At 38.5% G+C, this 21,819-nt stretch overlaps 1 protein-coding gene across 15 annotated transcripts in view; it reads left to right on the top strand.

Annotated features, from left to right (window-relative positions):
* The window catches only part of DST (dystonin), a 422,554-nt gene that overhangs the window by 241,188 nt on the left and 159,547 nt on the right, over positions 1-21,819 (top strand). For 12 of the 15 annotated variants that reach the window (XM_053913661.2, XM_053913670.2, XM_053913655.2 and 9 more), the window contains 18 exons: positions 3,682-3,794; positions 3,890-3,996; positions 6,453-6,572; positions 8,634-8,729; positions 8,815-8,942; positions 12,037-12,130; positions 12,441-12,595; positions 13,656-14,115; positions 14,203-14,331; positions 14,513-14,590; positions 14,672-14,833; positions 14,923-15,027; positions 17,447-17,542; positions 18,120-18,245; positions 18,846-18,998; positions 19,188-19,342; positions 19,557-19,683; positions 20,166-20,349. In XM_053913661.2, coding sequence (XP_053769636.1) covers positions 3,682-3,794; positions 3,890-3,996; positions 6,453-6,572; positions 8,634-8,729; positions 8,815-8,942; positions 12,037-12,130; positions 12,441-12,595; positions 13,656-14,115; positions 14,203-14,331; positions 14,513-14,590; positions 14,672-14,833; positions 14,923-15,027; positions 17,447-17,542; positions 18,120-18,245; positions 18,846-18,998; positions 19,188-19,342; positions 19,557-19,683; positions 20,166-20,349 — 2,588 coding nt within the window. Of the gene's footprint in view, positions 1-3,681; positions 3,795-3,889; positions 3,997-6,452; positions 6,573-8,633; positions 8,730-8,814; positions 8,943-11,574; positions 11,918-12,036; positions 12,131-12,440; positions 12,596-13,655; positions 14,116-14,202; positions 14,332-14,512; positions 14,591-14,671; positions 14,834-14,922; positions 15,028-17,446; positions 17,543-18,119; positions 18,246-18,845; positions 18,999-19,187; positions 19,343-19,556; positions 19,684-20,165; positions 20,350-21,819 lie in introns of those variants that run through there. The other 3 variants (XM_053913669.1, XM_053913665.2, XM_053913668.2) reach the window with 3 other exon arrangements.

The raw sequence follows: 21,819 nt of genomic DNA, 5'->3' as shown, positions 1-21,819 counted from the left end.
CTAACATGAAATGCACCCCCACCCCCAACCCTTAATGTGTTCTTGTCCTCTAGATTTAAATAATAAAAATCAACAGTGAAAAAGAGATAAAAATGCTGCTGTCTCTTACTGAGGGTGTAAAACCGTAGGCATGTTTGTGTTTATGTCTCTTCATGTTCATCTTGTAACACTTATCTGATAGTATTGTGGGCTTTTTAAAAACGTGAAGTATAATTGACATATAACACTGTATTAGTTCCAGATATACAGCATATCGATTCAATATTTGTGTATGTTACAAAGTGACCACTACAATAAGTCTAATTAATGTCTATCATCTCACATAGTCACAAAAACTTTTTTCTTGTGAAAAGAACTTTTAAGATCTTTCAGCAACTTTCAAATATGCAGTACAGTATTATTAACTATAGTTGCATTTTCTGTCATAATTGTATGTAATTCTCATGTGAGCTAATAAATTAATAAAGTGTTTGAGGACTGTCTGTGCCAAAACTTTTTAAATTTTTATTGCATTGATTTGAGAGAGAGAGAGAGAGAGAGAGAAAGAAAGAAACATCAATCGTGTTCCATTTATTTATACATTCTTTGGTTGATTCTTATATGTGGACCAAACCCGAAACTTTGGTGTATTGGGGTGAACCTCTAATCAATTAAGCTAACTGGCCAGGGAAAAACCCAAAATTCTTATGGAATTTTAATGTTTTGCTAGTTTGGTTATCTGTCAAGTATCCACATACACACACACATATGGATGCATGTGTATATCCGTATGTACATGTGCGTGTATGTTGTATGAGAGATAAGCATTACTTTTATCCAAACCTATTTTGTATAGTGGCAATAGCCATTTTTTTGGTACCTTTTTGTCCTGTATTTTTGGAGCAAATTACTGCATTAAGTATGTGAGTGGTTTGTTCTTTTTGGCCTCATTTGAAACTTTATCTTATAGCCTTTTTTGGTTTTCTACTTCTAATTTAAAATTTGTTATTTTCTTACATTTTCCTTTTTTTGTAAGTTGTTTTTAAAAATTTATAGAAAAATGGTGGCATATAAACAATATATTTTAATAATTTCAATCCATGATGATTGAGTCATTCAGAAAATTTGCATTATCATAGAATAATGACACAAGTAAGAGTTAGAAGAGCCTCTTTTTCATAAAAGGACTAACATATATTACTTTAGGTGGCAAAGGATTATCTTATATGATTTTGAAAGGTTTCCGGAAATTAAGGAAATCAGAATAGTTAAAGCTCAACTCCCTAAACCATAATACGGGGACATGGTTACTGACTTACACACCAACAGCGTGGCGTCGTCCTTGGTTAGTCAAACCTGAGATGGGAATGAAATTTCCTGTTAACATTATAAAAAAGGGAGATGTCACAGTGAAATGAAACCCATCTTCTTTAAGTGGAAAATAGCTGAAGCTTTTAAATATTATATTATCCCAGAAAGACTGTGAAGAAAGAAGGAAGGTAGACAGGTCACAACACGTGTGACTTCTGGAGGCCCCAGACACACGGAGGCAAAGCAGCATGAAGACTAAAAATGACCGACGTTAGCAGATGGCTGGGGAGGGACAGGACTTTACTTTTTCATGGTGGTTTTAAAATTGTATCCTTTTTTACTTTTTGCTTAATTTTGTGTACTGTAAATTTTTATGGTCGAAACTGTTTCAGTTTTTGTTCCTTAGAGTGTTAACTATCATGACGAAGAGGTGATTTATCCGAACTCATGTATTATCCAGCTTCTTTTGTGCTGAAACGACTGCGTCATTCAGGAGGAAGTTTTGTGTTTTATGTTCTTACTCAAAAACTTGATTCTTCAATGACTTTATTCATTCTGCCTGGGATTACTCAGTGTTCACTTTCTTTGCTAATGGCCGGGTTCACATAGCAACATGCCCTTTCTTGTTGGGAGATTTGGCAAACTTAGAAAGGCTGGGTTTTATTTCTTCAAAACGTGTGAACTTTATGGAAGCAAAGCAATTTTTTAAACTTTAGGTATTTGTTTTTGTCAAGACTGTTATACATACCTATGTAGTAATTTTGAAGTGGGCAGATTCTTTAAAATGGGTCTATGTGAAAAAAATGATTTTATGTGAATAAAAAACATTATTTCTGGAGGCATGTCACTTAACTCTTCTATTGTTGTCAGTGGACTTGTTTCTATAATAAATGTAAGATCACTTTTCAGTGATCAAGTTGGTGACATGTAAAAAACATGAAAGAATTTCTTAATTTCCTGGGAAATAAGTAGGTGGGGGATGGTAGCTATAATTCAAAGTAATGAATACTTCCAAGAGCTGTAAAACTGTAACTAGATTTCTTTGGAAGTCTGTATCTCATCAGATAAACATAGGAGTACAAATTGCTGTTTACCTTCTTAAGGTCAATGGCGTGTTTTCAGAGAGTTTCTCATACAGACAGCCGTCCAAGGAGCATGCAAAGTAACGTGCATTTCACTTGTTCCCCACTACCCCTGGGCCTTCCCGCTCTTCTGCAGTTAGAACAGAGTGTCTCTGGACGCAGAGAGCCTTCGCTTAGAAGCTGACAGATGGGTTCTAACTCGATGATTTTGGGACTGGGCACCAGTCTTTTTGAAGGCTTTACTGTTTCCACACTTGTTTCTGCATTCTTTTAATGCTTTATTTTTGAGATGAAAGTTTCCTGAGTGGCTTCTGACCTTGAGTGAAGTTTCCAACTGCTGTATTTTGTCTCCTGACTTAAGGAGTACTTTAGTTGTCTTTCTTGTCTCACAGAGATGGAGCTAGGTATCCTTGTGGCTTAGAGTATCACGTAAGCCTCACAAATTAGAAAGAGATGAAGACTGGGGTGTAAAGGCATGTATGTGTGTGTGTGGACATGCGAATATACAAACTAGGGCTTGGGTATTTATTATTCAAATTCCTAACCAACCAACCTGTTCACTGGCTTCTCTGTGGGTGTTTGTTAAATGTCTACTACGTGTGTGCCTCTCTATCTCAGCAGGAGGATAAAATACAACTGCATGTTAGTACATGGTTCTTGCCATCCTGATGTGGACCAGTCAGGAGAAACAGAGATGTGCACATTAGACAGTGAATTAATAGGGCAAGGAAGGATGTGATTATTCTAAGTGCCAACCTGACTGGCACAGGCCCAGGAGTGTGAGGAGTTCAGGGAACAGATAGAGAAAACTGAGAGCTGGGAAGGTGAGGGGTCGTCAGAGGAGGCAGGACTTGGTCTCTGCTTGCAAGGAGGAGTAGGATCATAGGAGACAACAGTGACAGAGAAGGACTTCCGGGATGGGGGATACCATGGGCATGCCATTGAACTGCGTACAGGCTTTTGTGTTTGGGGAGAAACATCAAGAGGATGCTGGTTGGACTGGAAGGATACTGTTGAGTAGTGGAAATTACATGGGTTGTACAGGACAGATGTTCATGTAGATTCTGATTGGGGGGATTTGTAAACCTTGCCACCAGTTATACATGTTCAAATTTTTATATTTTCTTCTTACACTTGTCTTTGCCACACAGGAGTTTCTGAGAGCAGTAAGCAATGTTCGATGAAAATCTCCTTAACACGGGCTTGGTATTAACGTTTGTAGCAGTTGCTATATAAATGGATACACTTGTAAATGTGATGTTGAATTGGCACATGAGAAATGTAATTGACACAGTGAATTTCTCCCTAGGCCGGACCTGATAGACATGAATACTGTTGCTGTTCAAAGCAACCTCGCAAATTTAGAGCACGCTTTTTATGTAGCAGAAAAAATTGGTGTTATCCGACTTCTGGATCCGGAAGGTGAGTTGTTGTTGTGATTAGATGTAGACTGGCCCACACGTCCGATCAAGAGTGTTCTCTCAACATTTCGAAATGATTTCCGTTGCTGCTTTTAGATGTTGATGTCTCCTCTCCTGATGAAAAGTCAGTAATAACGTATGTGTCATCTCTCTATGATGCCTTTCCCAAAGTCCCGGAAGGTGGCGAAGGCATCGGTGCAAATGTGAGTATTGACTTTTCCATACTAGAAGCTTCTGATGCAGTAATACCCAGTTAACTGAATTCTTTGGTAGTGCTTTTTTAATCGTTCTTAGCTATCAAATATTTTTAAGGAATTTGAGTTAATATGCTATTTGTTAAGCTGGCATTGCATGCATTTTAATGGTACCATTCCACCATTAAAATATAACAAAAATGTGTATCATACAGTATTCAGAGTTATTGGTCATTTTATAAAGAATAGCTATAAACCACTGAACCTTGGAGATTCTCATTTTTAACTTGTTGCTATTTTATAACTGCTCTATTTGATATACTTGTATAGAATATCTTACGTTTGAAGTCACTTTCAAGTTATCAGCTCACATGCTTCCATGAGAGCAGTTGGCTCGGCACTTTCTGATTGAGCAGTGGGACCCAGGGGAAGGTTATTTATTTTGCCAAGTTGGCAGAGCTACTTTGCATGCAGGGCAAGGTCTCTGACACAGAGCTTTGGACTCTTTATCTGCAGTCTGCCAAGGTTTGTGTAATTCGTTCAATCACGCATTTTCAGTGGTTGTGCTAACAAGTGCCCATGCATTTCTGGAAGAGACAGGATCCCCTATACGTGTTATGCATTTGGGGGTGATCACCCCTCACTCTGGGCTTCTCCCCTCCTCCTTGCAGGTACCATTTTTAAAAATTTACTTTGAAGATTTAGGAGCTCATCTTGGTGAGCTCTCTTTTCTGGTCTTTCACTTCACCTCTGTATGCTGTTGTTTTTAGACTTATTTCTATTCCCTTCCTCTTGTCCTTTCCCTCAAAATTTTATCTGCTCCTTTTACTGATCTCAAAGTAACTTGCTCCTGTTCATCCTCTCAGATTCGGTGCAGTCCTCCAGTGACTCAGTATCGAGTGCTGCTTGAGAATGTTTCTTGTGGCCATCCCTTGCTCCACTGTCTCCCTACCTCCACCCCATTCCTGGCTCTTACCCCTTCACACTAGAACCAGGATTATCGCTTTCTCATGGTTTTCCAACTCCCATTATTTTTCTCTTCCCATAGACCCTGCACACCGTCACCAAATTAGCTTGAAAACTTGCAGTGGCTTCGTGTGGCTTGCAAGATTAAATCTAGTCCAGATATTCTGGCGTTCAAATTTCTGCATCTATGAATTCAGCTTGCCCTCATTTGAGCTGTGACACCTCAACCGGAACTGTTTGCTGGTAGCCAGGGCATATCTATGTCAGAGTCCTGACTCCCTGGGGACTCCCTTATCTCTTACTCAGTCTTCTCTGTCCCCCACCAACAACTACCGTATTTTGCCATGTGTAATGTGCCGCCATATTTTTGGACCAGACTTTCTGGAAAAAAAAACTTTTGGTTTAATTTTTTAATTCAATTATTTATTTATTTATATTTAGATATTTGTTTTTCTTTGTAGTATAAAGGAAGTTTAGCATTTATTTTGAACATGTTATGGCAGAAGAAATTTTATGTGATAAGTAATTGCAAAACCCAAGAACAGATACAAGGTATTTCAGGTACTACTCATATATATATATATAATGTGCTTCCTTATTTTTCCCTCAAAAATCTGGACAAAAAAGTGTACTTACTGGAAGTTTCAGAACTGCTCAGGGACCACCTCTCCCAAGAAGCCTTTAGTGACCATTTTAGGCACACTTATGCTTATCCGATTCTTATCTCAACTCCTAGCACATACTACCTGTTTCAGTTACTCCAACACTTAATTAAATGCTGCTTTCCATTTTGTTCAGCTGTTTATATTTCGAATCTCTTGCATCGCTATGTAGACAGTAACTCTCTCATACTAGGTATTAATTATGTCTTAAAGCATTACATTTTATTATAACACTTAGCACAATGCTTTAAACATAACGAGCACTCATCAAATACTTAATTGAGTAGAGCAATTGACAACCTTCCAGTTTCCTCCATTTTTAAAAATTTTGAGAAATGAGTACTTGAGCAATCTAATCATATGCATTTCCTGTGGTTTTCATTCCTACCTAGTTTCTTACAGAATAGATAGCTCTTTGGAGTTTTATACATATGGGTGGGCTTACATCTAAAAAGGTTGTCAGACTGGCATCTAACCAGGCTTATGCAGGCTATCATTCGCCCTTCTTGAGACCCGGGCAGGTTGATTGTGGAAGTTTTTTCTGCTGTGTTTGGATGCTGCCTCAGAACCCCTCTCAGCACAGAGCTTCAGGTGTCCACTGTCTCTGGATCAGAACTGGCACTCGTCAGGCTGCTCCGAGGCTCACATGTTGACAGCATGCATTTAAAGCTGTGTCTGTGGAAAGGACTGGGACTTCGTGGAAAGTAAAAAAACATTTAGCCAGTTCTCTCTGTCAGGCTTAAAGGCGTAAATTCACAGAATGACCTCTGACTAAATTGTGCGAGATATGAATGTTATTATCTACAGATGGGGGCCTTTCCTGTCCTTTTATTCTAGGATGTTGAAGTCAAATGGATTGAATACCAAAACATGGTGAACTACCTCATCCAGTGGATTCGACACCATGTGACCACAATGTCTGACAGAACGTTTCCTAATAATCCTGTAGAACTAAAGGTCAGTGACCTTCAGGAGTGAGGTAGGATTGGCTTGGTTATTAAACTGCTAAGTAGTGCAGCAATAATTCTGTTATTTTAGAAGTCCAAGAAAAAATGTTCTTGGCATGCCACTAATAAGTAGGCATTTAAAAAAAAGTGTCCTCACCTCCCTATTATACAGAGAAAATGGTGGTAAACATTAGTCATTAAAACATAATAGCAATGACATCGTAAAGAAATTTATAGTCCCTTAGCTTTGAATTGAGAGTTTTAAGGTTTGAGAGACTCTCTGGACGTGACCTTGCCAAATGGTTTTCGGTGTGTGGGAAATGCTTGTTTCCCACCAGATGGCTGGTGTGGGAGGGACCCTGGGAAGCTTGCGCAAGTGTGACAGTGGCTGCGAGTGTGCTTCATCAAAACTGCTGCAGAACCTTCTTCTGTGTAGCAAGAGGTGTGTGCAATATTTCACTCTGAAGTTGCAAATACATACCTGGCTCCTGGTATAAGTGAATTCATGGTCTAGTAGAATACTTGCTACTACCTGAAAAATCAGATCTAACTCTTTGAGGCAAAAAATTTTCGAAATATAAAAGACATTATACATATAGACACTTAATTGAAGAATATATCACCTCATTTTGTGTATTAGGATTTATAGTTGCAAAATAGCCTGCTTTATTTCAAGAAACTGATATGTGAATGTTATCAACAAAGTCTAATTCCTTGAATTGTAAGATTTGTTTTCATGATCAAACTGGAATCACAAAAGTTGTCATAACCCAGGGTGGGCCATGTTGAAGTCATTCACTGTGTTCACACATCTGTACAGAACATCTGTGGAACAGCTCTTAATTCGCGCTGTTCTTGGGAGTTTGTCCTTGGCACGGAATCACTTGGCGTGTGCTCATAGGATGCTTCTTAAGTGTGCTAAAGTTGTTTGTGTGAAGTTTCCCTGTGTGGACGTAAACCTCTCAAGGGCAAGAAGCATTTCCCCTTCTATCACCACATCCACCATGAAGAGCATTTAACATACAGTGGTATTCTGTGCTTATTTATTGATGGACGTCTTGAAACATTGCATTTTAAGTTCAAAACAATTTTCAGATTTCAAGTTCGAATTATTTCCAAATGGATTCCTATTGTCCAGACACTTGGGTAAATTTGTACTGGCTTCTGATTAATGCAGATTCTTAAAGTTTGGAAAACATTTAAGTGATTATCCAGATTACTTGCTGGTGCTTAGGTTAGGATGTAATATAAAAAAGAAAATATATATGGGGAAAATGCCTGTAATTTGATAAGCCAGCAAAACATTGCATGGTGTCCTTCAGAAATGTGTCTGCCTGAAGATTTAAAGGGACTTAAAAAAAAAACAGAATAATTAGTATACACTTAATACGTGTGGAGATATTTTATCTACATAATTTTTATGAAAGTCCTTTTTAGTAAATATAAATTATATATAACAGATTCTAAATTAGTATCTGCAAACTAGATAATAATTTAATTACATGGTTGAAACATCCATAATAAAGCATTAATCAATGACATTTATCTTTGTTCACTAAGAGATCTGCTTAACTTGGCCAGTAGGACAGTGAGACCAAATTTTAGCTCCATCTATCTAGCTGATAAAAATTCCATGTGCAAGGATAGATCCGTGGTATACACCAGACAGACTTTTTTCCCTTTATGGGAATTGCATCAGATATTTTTCCAAAAGCTAATTTGCCGCAGTTGGAAAGCCCATCTTTTAAAGGATGTGTTTTCTTGTTTGTATGAAGAGAGGTTTTCAGTAGAGTCGTAGTGAACACTGCCAGGGCTCATTGTTACCCGGATGCCTGTGGAGCACATGTCGAATCACAGCGCACATCACTAGCTACACCCTCACCAAGTCTGTGTGCCCTCACCTGGTCGCCGACCAGCTGGCAGTCGGCATAACCCTTGAGTGTCAGTGTTCTGCAGGACTCCCCCTGAATGCACATGATGCGGTCAGTAGCATTTGAAGTGGTAACGTCATGCGGTAGTGAAAACAGGTCTTTGAAGTTGGAGCCTTCATGTATTTTCCCCTTCATTTTAGGCACTTTACAATCAGTATTTACAGTTTAAAGAAACAGAAATTCCACCAAAGGAGACAGAAAAATCAAAAATCAAGCGCCTGTATAAATTATTAGAGGTAAGCAGGAATTTCTTTTGTATTGTTAAGTATAATCATTTTTCCTTTATTTACTTTGCATTAATTTTTTTTGTTTTTTCTCAAGATATGGATAGAATTTGGACGCATCAAGCTGCTTCAAGGTTATCATCCAAATGACATAGAGAAAGAGTGGGGGAAACTCATCATTGCCATGCTCGAGAGGGAGAAGGCCCTTCGTCCAGAAGTGGAAAGGTAAGCTGGAGTGCTTGCTGCCAGGGGAGCTGGGGACGGGGGTCTCTTTGTTCACATGGCAAGAACTTACGTTTTGGAGCCAGGATGACCTAGGACCAACTTTCCCCTTTTCCATTTCCTTCGCTGTGTGACCTTGGATAAATCACTCAGTCTTTCTGATGTTTCATTTTCTTATCTCGAAACTCTTCTAACAGATTTCAGAGATTGAATCCGTGAAGTACTGTTCAGCAAGGACCCGGATAGGCTGGGTTGGTGTGTGAAGTCTTATTAGGTGGTTATGGCCTTAAAGCCTATCAAAATTGCCCATGAGAGTTTCTCAAGCTGGCTTTTAAATTGCCAGGATCTGGATCTGGAAGCTTATACAGGTCAATAATTAACGTATTTTGTTTTTTATGTTCTTGGCTATGACCCTCTTTCTGTGTGGGGCAGTGGAAACCAGAGTCTCGTCTGCCTCCATTAAGAGGGGAGTGAGGAGGCTTCTAGAAAACACTGAGTATCTTGGTTTAAGTTCCCTTTCGGACACCTCTACAAGTGCATTTGTTGCATGAAATCATCACTGACTCTTTATCACTCTGTCCCTCCCACTGTATGCAGTTTCCCTGGCAGGTACCTCAGGAGACATTTGTTGGGTACATTTGTCTTCCTTCTAGTCCCTGCCTCACAGCCGGACTTAGTGGCATGTGGGAATGGTGACCGCTGTTCCTCATTAGCTGTGGGCTCCCCAGGGGCTGGGTCTTCCACCTCATAGGCCCTTCCCACACCACACCCTCCTTGCTCTCTGCGGGGCAGCCATGCTGGCTGCCAGTTCTGAAGTGACGAGGTCCCACCCTCCTCCCTACCCAGGATGTTTGCAACCCTCTGTGCCTTTGGCAGGGAAGTCTGTTTCATCCTCCCCCTTTCTCTTTTCTGCTAATCATTCTCAGATCTCAGCTCCAGTGTTACTTTCCCAAGAAGTTTTCCTTGGTCTCCTGGGCTAGTCCACATGTCTTGTTTGTTGGGCTCATATTTACATGCATTGTTCCTGCACAGCACTTATCTTAGTAGTAATTTTATATTTATTTCTGTGATCCTTTGATTGAGGGTTACCTGCTCCACTGTTATGAGCTCTGAGAATGTGGAGACAAACTCTTGTTTTTGCCGCTTCTCGTGTTGCCAGTGTTGAACACAGTGCCCGGCATACACAGTGGCTCCCAGTGCAGGTTCTCTGTGCCCCACGCTTGATGCAACATTGCGGAAATAGGAAATAGAGCATCGACAGTAAGAGAGCAAGTCTAACTTGTCAGCCCTTTATTCAATTACTGACCACACTCTTGTTTAAGCATAATTTTGTATCTCTGTAACTGGGTCATTAGAACCAAAATAAACCTGAAATACACAGCATGGACTTTTTATGGAGGAGGCAGTTGGAGGTGATTGAAGTGAGACTCTAAGCTTATCATCTGAAATAATGGCAAAGCCTGCCAGAGAAAGGATGCGGAGCTGATTTTCAGTCATCAGAATAGTAGCTGGATTCTAATGTGCGTTAATAAAAGAATGCAGTCCTTGAGTTCAAGGTCCAGGAATTAGTCAATCCCGGATTAAAATATTAGCTCAACTTGCAAGCCCTGTCATTTTAGACAAGCTTATTAACCTCCCTAAGCCTCAGTTTCCTCATTTGTAAACAGGATGTAATAGAATCTACCACATTTGGTGGTTATGAGTATGAGATGTGGTAATGTATATAAAATGATTAGTTAATCTCCTGGCACATAATAATTGCTTAATAAACCTTAGATGCTGCTGTTATTATTTTGAGATTTTCTATTTACCAAGTGTACTTGATATGATGCTCTCAACATCCTCTTTCTTGTTTTCCAAAAAGAAAAGATCGACCTTAGACGTAGAGAAGCAGGTTTGGTTTTGCAGTGTTGGGGGTAGCAAAATATGTAGGGACTTGTTTGAATAAATACCTTCAGTTTTCTCAATGCAATAAGTTTTTTGGCATTAACTCTATGTTGCAAACAACGTGGCATGGGAATGTGTACGAGGCAAACGAGAAATGCTTATGCCAGGTAGGAACATACTATGGAAAGGAAAAACAAGCGCAGACCAATTAAATTTGCAAGCATTGCATCAATATTCTACTTACCACGTAGGCTTTTAAAAATATAAAGTAACTGTAGTAAGATTAGAGTAACATTCCTGAGGGCACATCAACATTAAGAAAGGTAAATGGATCGTGTGTTAGTTCATTTAACCTAACAAATGACATGGTCATTAAAATAGGAATGGACTTTGTTTCTCATCAAACAAATTTGTTCATACATGCTTATAGGTGCCAGCTTTTAGCCTCGTGTTGCTCAGTACAGACCTGGCCCTTTACAAAAGTCAGTCTATAATTGAATGTTTGTGTTTGTTTAGCTGGTGACTGCTGTAGCCTGAATAACTTTTACTACTTGTCCCTGGGCTTTGGTCAGGCACCTGAGTTGTTTTTTAGGTGGTTGCAATTGATGACTCCTGATGAAAATATTTGGCCAGTCTTTTTCAGAGACGCCCATCAGCCTGCCTTGTCTGTACTTGTAGGGTTTTAATGCAAGCTACAAAAGGCAGACCTCAGCAAGCAAATGCATGGCTTAAGGCGAGATTCTTTTGAATAGTTATCAGCATATTATTTGCTGTGTGTTGAATATGCATGTTGGAGCATATTTAAGGAGCCATTACAGTCGTAACATTCTGCTGCCACTTTTCACTGCTGAAAGTTGAGCCTTTTGCAGGCCTCCTCTTTTTGTCTACTTGTTATGGTCAAGAAGGAACATTTCAGGAATAAAAATGCACAGTAGTGGTTACAGTTACCGTAGCAGTGACTCTGTGTTCAGTAACACCACTAGCACTCGAACCAGTCTTGATTCAAATGAAAATTTTCTCTCTGTGCATTGTGGTCCGACACTGGTCAACTCCTGCATTAGCTTTGGCAATGAATCCTTGGATGGACACAGGTATTGAGTCGTTGGTGTGAGACTGTGTTTTACTTCTGGTGGGTGTTTTCCTTTTTCAGTGACTGTGAATTCTGCAACTTCAAAGGGAAAGCTGTATTTTATTTTGTTCCTTCTCTCAGGTTGGAAATGTTGCAGCAGATTGCCAGCCGAGTTCAGAGGGACAGTGTCATCTGTGAAGACAAACTGATACTTGCTCGAAATGCTCTTCAGTCTGTAAGTTGATTTTGGGAGCCAGTGGGATTGCGGTAGAGGGGGGTCTGTGCATTCAGATGAACTAGAACTTTTGTACAACATTTGGTCAGTTCTTGGTATTTTTGTCAACTGAAACTTAGAATTTGTTAAAGATTATGAACACTGCTTGCTCTATTGAGGGACAGTGAGCAAAGGCAAAACATACATTTGAACCGAAGGGAAAAACAGAGAACCTAAGTAGCCCTGTGTTTCAGTATTTCAAGTTTTACATTTGACGCTAGTTTTGGAAATTTGTTTCACAGAATTAATATTGACTTCTTTTAAAATACAGGATTCTAAAAGATTAGAATCAGGGGTGCAGTTTCAGAACGAAGCCGAAATTGCCGGGTATATACTTGAATGTGAGAACCTTTTACGCCAGCATGTAATTGATGTGCAGATACTTATTGATGGAAAGTACTACCATGCAGATCAGTTGGTGCAGAGGTCAGTGTGCTACTTGCTTATTCATATCCTGTCCTTGGGCATAACTATTTCATGGGCACTTACGATCGGAATGGAGAGTGTGACAATTTTAGGAATGTCATTTCTTAAGCTCTTTCCAGTTGCAAATGCATGTCATTAATTCTATTTTTTGTGTGTGTTAAAAAGGCATTTTTTCAAAAAAAAAAGTATTCTTCAAAGATAAATAATAGAAAAATATTTTATAATACATACAATATTTAATATTGTAGTAATGAACATGAAGTTAAAATATGTGTGACATTTGAAAAAGGGAATATATTTGAAAAGTATTTTTTAATTCAATTTTCTAATTTTCTTTTTATATGAAAATGTTTTATAACAAAATATTGGAAAAAATATATGTGTATAGAAATCTCTATCTCTGGGAAGTACGTTTGGGGTTAGAGATGGAACCTTTTGGGTTGTATGCCATATATATATGTATATGTATACATATATATAAAACATATATTATATATAAAGCAAAAATTATAAATGATGCTTTGATACAGTTCTTCCACCTTCAGGAATCTATAGTAGTAATCATAAAAATAAAACATATTAAATAAATATAGACAAAAAAGCTTTTTGTTCACATCAGAAATGTTTTATAATAACAAAAATTAGGAAATATCTTAAAGGTCAAACAATAGGAGAATGGTCACATTATAGTTGAGTAATTATATTATAAATGATAGTCATCAAGGGTGTGTGAGTGAAAGTACTCATAGTACAGTTCAGTGGAAAAAATTGTGCAAAATTTTATCAATATGATTATTACAATGATTTTGTCAAATAATAGACTTTATTTAGCAGTTTAGATTCTAGAACATTGAATAGAAAGTACAGAGGGATCCCGTATGCCTCCTTACATACCCTCTTCCCCCGTTAACGTCTTGCACTAGTGTGATACATTTGCTATAATTGATGAGCCAATATTGACACATTATTGTTAAGGAAAGTCCATAGTTTACCTTAGGGCCCACTCTTTATGGAAAAGGCCTTTTATATTGTAGCTTGACCCTTTTGATTTTCTTTTCAGGGTTGCAAAACTGCGCGATGAAATTATGGCCTTAAGGAATGAATGTTCCTCGGTGTACAGCAAAGGACGCATGCTGACGACAGAACAGACCAAGCTCATGATATCAGGAATCACTCAAAGTTTAAACTCAGGGTTTGCACAGACCTTAAACCCCAGTCTGAACTCAGGGCTGACCCAGAGTTTCACGCCTTCCCTGACCTCTTCTAGTATGAAATCAGGCCTGTCCTCAGGTTTGTCTTCCCACCTAACTCCATCCCTCACTCCAGCTTACACACCTGGTTTCACAACTGGATTAGTTCCAAATTTCAATTCAGGAGAGACAAATTCATTGCAAACCCTGAAGTTGATGCAGATCCGAAAGCCCCTTCTAAAGTCTTCTTTGCTGGATCAGAATTTAACAGAAGAGGAAATCAACATGAAATTTGTTCAGGACCTTTTGAATTGGGTTGATGAAATGCAGGTAAAAAAAAATGTTTACTTTACTGGAGATTTTCAGTCTTTATTCCTATCAGTTTCTGTTTTGAACCTAATGTCTTTCTGTTTAAAGGGGCAGCTGGACCGCACTGAATGGGGATCAGATTTGCCAAGTGTTGAAAGCCATTTAGAAAATCATAAAAATGTTCACCGAGCTATTGAAGAATTTGAATCTAGCCTTAAAGAAGCTAAGATCAGTGAGGTATATAAATTAAAATCTGAATATACTTGATTTTAGCTTACTGCTTTGCTTTTTATATAAAGACCCTGTAACAAGATAATAGGTGCACTCCGTGTGAGTCAGAATTCTTTAAGATTCCTAATGGCAACTTTTTATACCACATTATAGATTCCTAATGGCAACTTTTTATACCACATTATAGATCCAAATGACGGCACCTCTGAAACTAACTTATGCAGAAAAGTTGCACAGATTAGAGAGTCTGTATGCAAAACTCTTGGTAAGTTTTTTTAAGCTTTCTTTTTCCCTTGTCTTTATTTGGCAAAGACGTGAATTCTTACAAATGATTTTCCTTATAAAGAATACGTCCAGGAATCAGGAACGGCACCTTGACACACTCCATAATTTTATAACTCGTGCTACGAATGAACTTATTTGGTTGAATGAAAAAGAAGAGGAGGAGGTCGCTTATGACTGGAGTGAAAGAAATACCAACATAGCTCGGAAAAAAGATTACCATGCTGTAAGTACTGCTTTTGTAATTGAATATTGAAGCTGTATTTCTGGGTTAGATCTTTTTCTAACACATTTCTGAATCCTTTCTTAAATTAGGAATTAATGAGAGAACTGGAGCAAAAGGAAGAAAATATTAAGTCAGTTCAAGAGATAGCAGAGCAGCTACTTCTGGAAAATCACCCAGCCCGATTAACTATTGAGGTAAGTCAGGAGGTGTAATAGTCATGGTTGAATATTGACATTGGATGACTACCCTTCAGATTCTTTTATTGCTGATAAATTGAAAAATGAGAACTATCAAATTTTCATTACAACCTGGGTCAAAAATCACGTTTCTGACAAGTCATGATTTGTCTTCACTTCTTTTGCTCTAAGTATGTCACCCACCCATCACTTAGTAAAGGTAACTTTGTTAACCCCTGTGACCCAAGAGACATATTGCAGTGAACACGAAGGACCTTGACTTCACAGGCTTTGATGTTGCATTTCTTCCTGACTTTGTGACATTGCACAAGTGATGTAACTTTGCTAAACTTCCTCCACCTACCTAAATGGGAAAACTGTTTCTAACCCACTGAGCTGTGGTGAGAGAGAGGGCAATAATGTGCTGTTACTACTCTGTACAGTTCTTGGTATGTAGTATGTTCTTAAGAAGTGTTATTTAATTAATAATCATTTAACTATTAATTAGTTAAGTACTAAGCATTATCTAATGAATAATTATTTAATTAATAGTACTATTATTTAATTAGTAAGTCTGCTTATGATCTGGTTTTGTGAAGTGTATTGAGATAATACCCTGACAGGGCCTCCTGGTACTGAATGCACATTTCAGACCCAGAAGTGGAGAGTCGATGTGGGATTTATCAGGTTGCCCATGTAGTGATGGGGGTGGTGGTGTGGCAGTGTTGTGCTTGGTTTTGTTTGGCCTGATATGTATACTAGTTAGAGTTAGCAACTTTATAAATGCGAAGTGGGAGTAAGTAAGAGGGCAAGGAGCATCAGGCATGGGTAGTTGTGGTGTATTTCCAGAGGAAAAAAATGTGCTTAGAATGTGACATGCTTCCCGCTCTCTCAGTTGAGGAAAGGAGTGTCTCTATTCACAGAAATCATCATGACACAAAGGATGAGTAAAATTCTAGGTCTTGTTAGGAAGTATGGGGAAGTTTCATTTGACCTTCTCTTAGGGGAAAACAGGGTTTTGCATCCACGTGAAAGTTGCAGACACAGAAGAGTAGGAGGAACAACAGGGGAAGGAAATTAGAATAATGGCACGTCTGGGTAACTTTTGTATGATGATAAACTAAAAATGGAATATTCCTGAGAGTAGAAAGATTAAAGCTATTAGAGAATATGATTACAGGTTAAGAATTTTGCTGAAAATAGAAAATGTGGATGTGAACCTGATTATTTTCATGTAGAAATTTTAATGTAATTAAAAGTTTCTTGAGGGATGAAATTAAGCCTTCGTCATCTTTATGATTCCATTGGCCTATTCAGTGCCTTGTGGGTACATGGATAATAGTTAATTATCAACAATATTCGTATTTTATATGAAAAAGAAACTAATAATCTAACAATGCACGATAATGTCTTTTATAGCCATTTTACTCAAAGTAGCTTAATTTGAAGGAGCAGGTAATGTAATTATGATATGTTGCCACATTTCCAGTGCTGTTGGAAATGCACTGTGCATTCCATTCCGAAAGCCTGCCTGGGCATAGCTGAGCAGGAAATGAGGTTTTCCAAAAGGAGCAGGTTTGACAGGCTTAGTTAAGGTAGCCATTAAAGCATCTGGAGCACCCTCTTCTGGAAGGCAGTGAATTGCACCTTCAGTGTAGAAGGGCGTTTCATGTTTCCCTAAGGAACTAGGTGTCTTCTACAGTATTTTTGTCCATGAAAGATACACTTTATCTAAAATAAAAATTAAAACAATAAAACATTTTTAATAAAAATTTCTAGTATTATAATTATTATAACTCCAGAATTACACTGATAAGGAATTGTATACTCTCTTCTCCACCCTCCCCAAACATTTTCCTGGTAAAAACAAACAAATAAATTAATCCTCACCCCTGGTCCCAAGATCTTCTGGCCTGAGTTTAGAAGCGAAAACAAAGAGAAAATCTATGGAACCGTGTAGTTTGTGCCAAAGGTCTGTCTTATGAGCCAGTAATGTAAAGTTCAGGGAAAAGAAGGAAAGATGAGGGACAGGTGAGTGAGGATTCCACAGAGTGGAAAACGGGGGTGGGGGGGTGGGGGTGGGGAAGCACAGGGTCTGCTGGCATCCATTGCACATGTTAAATATTTTTTCATGTACAAATAGCCAGAGTTAGCTTTTTTTCATATATTTTAAGAAAAAAAAAAAGGAAGGTTTTAAATTTGAAAGAAATTGCCTGGAGTGATTTAAAAATTTGTATTGCAGCTTTTAGGACTGGCTTTGGGCAAGTGATAGTTTGAGATTAGAGGGACATTCACTACCCTGATTTTCAAGTCTCAATCTGCAAAAAGAAAGTCTTACTGTCTGGGTAGATGGTGGAGTCTTTTACCCTTAGAAGCGTTGCTGTGCACGTCCCCCTTTGCCCAGCAGCAGTGACCGTAGCTGTTCTTTATCCTCAAGGCCTACCGCGCGGCCATGCAGACCCAGTGGAGCTGGATCCTGCAGCTCTGCCAGTGTGTGGAGCAGCACGTCAAGGAAAACACTGCCTACTTCGAGGTACGGGAACGGAATCACGGCTTCAGTCGATGGCACTGTGATTTTGGCTGACTTACAGAAAACGTTTTCATAATCTGTTGTAAGATACGTGTCTGTAATGTGCAGGGGAAATAAACAGACTTTTGATTGTTGTCAGATATAAAGCATGTATGTTCTATAGGACACATGGAAACATTCTGTTAAGGAGGAAATCCTTAAAAACCCTTAAAGTGTCAGAAAAATCTTTATTTTACAAATGCATCTCTTATTAAGGAAGTATTTTCATTACAGATAGTCACTACGGAGAGCTCTTCTTTTTTGTTATTCTTCAGAAGTTTTAAATTATTGTTGGAATTTCACCCCTACAATTGTTTGGAATGTAATAAATCTTGGACATTAAGTATTCATTCATAATTATCCAAGTACAAGAGTTGTTGTTTCGTTAAAGGTGGGGTGTGGCTATTAAGTTGTACTAATTTGATTTTATGCTGTTCTCACTGATGAGGGCTACACACAGGGCCCCTGTAATTGAACTTCGTAACTGTGTGCTTCACTGGTATTTAATACACTCGAACTACCGGTTTTTCTCTTCCCCTAGTTTTTCAATGATGCCAAAGAAGCTAATGATTACTTAAGGAATCTGAAGGATGCCATTCAGCGGAAGTACGGCTGTGATAGATCGAGCAGCATTCACAAGCTGGAAGACCTTGTGCAGGAATCAATGGTACTACTGAGAAAATCTAGGGGCTTCATTAGTAATGCAACATGGGGGTTAGGTTGTTTTTATTAGATTTTTATAGGTGCAGAACTTTATATTTTATTGGCAGTCTTGGTAATTCCACCTCATTTAATCAAGCATTGAAATGTTGTTTTAGTATCTTTTTTGGTAACAACTATAAAAAAGTATGTTTTATGTGATAGCCTTGATATTTTGAAGTGCTTTAACAGTGTTCTGTGTGTGTGTGGTCATTCATCCCACAAATACTTGCTAAGTGTTTTCTATGGTGTAGGTACTGTTTTAGCTCCTGTGGACTGAACATGAACAAAACAGACAAGAATCCCTACCCTCAAGGGCTTACGTGCTAGAAGGGGGAGTAGACAATAAATGTGGAAATAAGTAAAATATATGTGAAGGCTAAAGAAGAAAAAAACAATGAAAGAAACAAAACAAGGGCAGAGAGATGCAAGAGGGGGAGGGGAGGGATTGAAAGTTTAGATCATGTGGTCAGGGCAGACTTTTGTCTGGTTCCACCTGTGGAAAGCCCTAAAACAGCACAGAATACAAATCTTCTACCATTTAAAACCCATCTCATTTATCACTTAGGAAGAGAAAGAAGAACTCCTGCAGTATAAAAGCACAGTGGCAAGCCTGATGGGGAGAGCAAAAACCATAATTCAGCTGAAGCCCAGGAACCCGGACTGTTTGCTCAAAACATCTATTCCAATCAAAGCCATCTGTGACTACAGACAAATTGAGGTACTTGCAACTCCTAGAAGCAGACCAGTTTCTGCATTATGCATATATTTAAAAAATGAGGTCATATTGCTCACTTGTAAAGTTTTCCACCTCAAAAAAACACACGCAAATAATCCCAAGTTTGGGTATGGAAAAAGGATTAGTCAACAATGATTTCATTTGGCTATTCTGTTCTTCATTTTAAACCAGATAACCATTTACAAAGATGATGAATGTGTTTTGGCAAACAACTCTCATCGTGCTAAATGGAAGGTCATTAGCCCCACTGGGAATGAGGCAATGGTGCCATCCGTGTGCTTCACAGTCCCTCCACCTAACAAAGAAGCGGTTGACTTTGCAAACAGGTTCGTATGCAGTAGCCAAAAGCAGACCCCTGGTCTTGGAAGCTCTCTGAAGGTTAAAGAAATAACCAACACTTTGTCTAGGCCCACAGAATCAGAAGGATCTAAAACTAGTAAACATGGGACATTTCACACACATACACACACAAAAAGAAAAATTGTAGTGTTTTCAGAGGGAGTGAAAAGCTTCATCTGTGTTTCCTTTCACATATTTCAGAATTGAGCAGCAGTACCAGGATGTCCTAACTCTTTGGCATGAGACTCATGTAAACATGAAGAGTGTGGTATCCTGGCATTATCTCATCAATGAGATCGATAAAATTCGGGCTAGCAGTGTGGCTTCAGTAAGTGTAAACCTGTACACCAACCTAACCTGTCCAGAAATGTGGGGCACCTTGTTATGAAGAGGAGAGTTTGTATTTGCTATAGAATATTGGATAGAGTTCAGCAGAGCCAGTATTCACTCACTCAGTGGCTATTTGTTATATTCCTACAATATACAGGGAACTTTCAAGGAATTGGGGAAATCTGGGAGATCTCACATTTCATTTAATGCTTTGTATATTTTGATAGGGAGACAGGACATAGTGTTTGGACTTCTAGAGATGACTACAGTTTAACTTCATTTATAGAATTTTAGTCTTGTTTTTCTTTGTCTTTTAGAACCTAACGTTAGTGAAGAGGAAATTTAATTTCAAATGATTATTCTATTTATGATTAATATGAACTGGCCTGTACCACGATACCCTAATTTGAGATCTGCCCCTTTTAAATTTAGCTCTGAGGACTATAGCCACTTAATCATATGGTCATTGGTCTCCTTTAGATAAAGACAATGTTACCTGGTGAGCATCAGCAAGTTCTGAGTAATCTACAGTCTCGTTTTGAAGATTTTCTGGAAGATAGCCAGGAATCCCAAATATTTTCAGGCTCAGATATAACACAGCTGGAAAAGGAGGTTAATGTATGTAAGCAGTATTATCAAGAACTTCTTAAATCTGCAGAAAGAGGTAAAGTATGGGAATCGTTGTTGTTTTTGTCTCTCCCATAGGTGTTTAGTGCAGGCTATTTTCTGCCCTGAATGGGAATTTCTAGTCTTAGGTGTGTTATGCCACTCAGCCTGTGTTGGGCAGACACAATTGCTGGAATGTTAAAAGCATGCTTAAGATTGGAACACGCAAAAAGGGATTAATTTATTCCTAAATGATGAATTAATTAAAAGATGCCAACCAAATAGTATGACAGATGATGAAATCTTTTTTTTTTAACTTTTAAAAAATTTATTAGGGTGACATTGGTTAATAAATTATGTACGTTTCAGGTGACAATTCTATAATACATCATCTATATATTGTATTGTGTGTTCCCCACCTTGAGTCAAGTTTCCTTCCATCACCATAGATGATGATATCTTAATGCATCTACTTTTCAACATTTTCACTGTTTTGCAATATCATGTTCAGAATGATGATCTTTTCATTTCAGAAAAGATTCAGTTATTTTTCTTTTCTTATTTATTGATTTGAGAGGCAAAAAAAGTGAAACATCGATTTTGTTGTTCCACTGATTTATGCCTTCATTGGTTGATTCTTCTGTGTGCCCTGACCAAGGATGGAACCTGCAACCTTGAGGTATCTAGCCAACATTCTCTCCAACTGAGGTACCCCGCCAGGGCCTATTTTTCTATGTATCAATCTTGGATTTAAAAAATGACATTCTGCCCTGGCTGGTGTGGCTCAGTGGATTGAGTGCCAGCCTGTGAACCAAAGGGTCGCCAGTTCGATTCCCAGTCAGGGCACATGCCTGAGTTGCAGGCCAGGTCCCCAGTAGGGGGCACTCAAAAGGCAACCACGGCAACCACACATTGATGCATCCCGCCCTTTCTCCTTCCCTTCCCCTCTCTCTAAAAATAAATAAATAAAATCTTTTAAAAAAATACTGACATTCTTTTTTAGAGCACTTTTAGATTCAAAGCAAAAGTGAGAGGAAGGTGCAGAGATTTCCCATAACCAAACTTGGATTTTATGCAGAGGTTAAAGGAAAAAAATTTGTGTAGTTAACTTACGTTAAATATAAATTTTATTCCATAGTCTTTTGAAGTTACTTGGAGACAAAAGCTGTATTAGTAATATTCTATTTTTAAAAAATTTTTATTGTTATTCAGTTACAGTTGTCTGCCTTTTCTCCCCATCCTTCCACCCCACCCTAGCCGAACCCACCTCCCTCCCCTGCCTCCACCCTCCCCCTTCATTTTGTCCATGTGTCCTTTATAGTAGTTCCTGTAATCCCCTCTCTCCACTGTCCCCTCCCCATTCCCCTCTGGCTATTGTTAGATTGTTCTTAACTTCAATGTCTCTGGTTATATTTTGTTTGCTGTTTTCTTTTGTTGATTATGTTCCAGTTAAAGGTGAGATCATATGGTGTTTGTCCCTCACCGCCTGGCTTATTTCACTTAGCATAATGCTCTCAGTAATATTCTA

This window comes from Desmodus rotundus, chromosome 11 (assembly GCF_022682495.2).
Source record: "Desmodus rotundus isolate HL8 chromosome 11, HLdesRot8A.1, whole genome shotgun sequence".
Lineage (NCBI taxonomy): Eukaryota > Metazoa > Chordata > Mammalia > Chiroptera > Phyllostomidae > Desmodus > Desmodus rotundus.
This window is presented reverse-complemented; position numbering and strand designations above follow the sequence as displayed.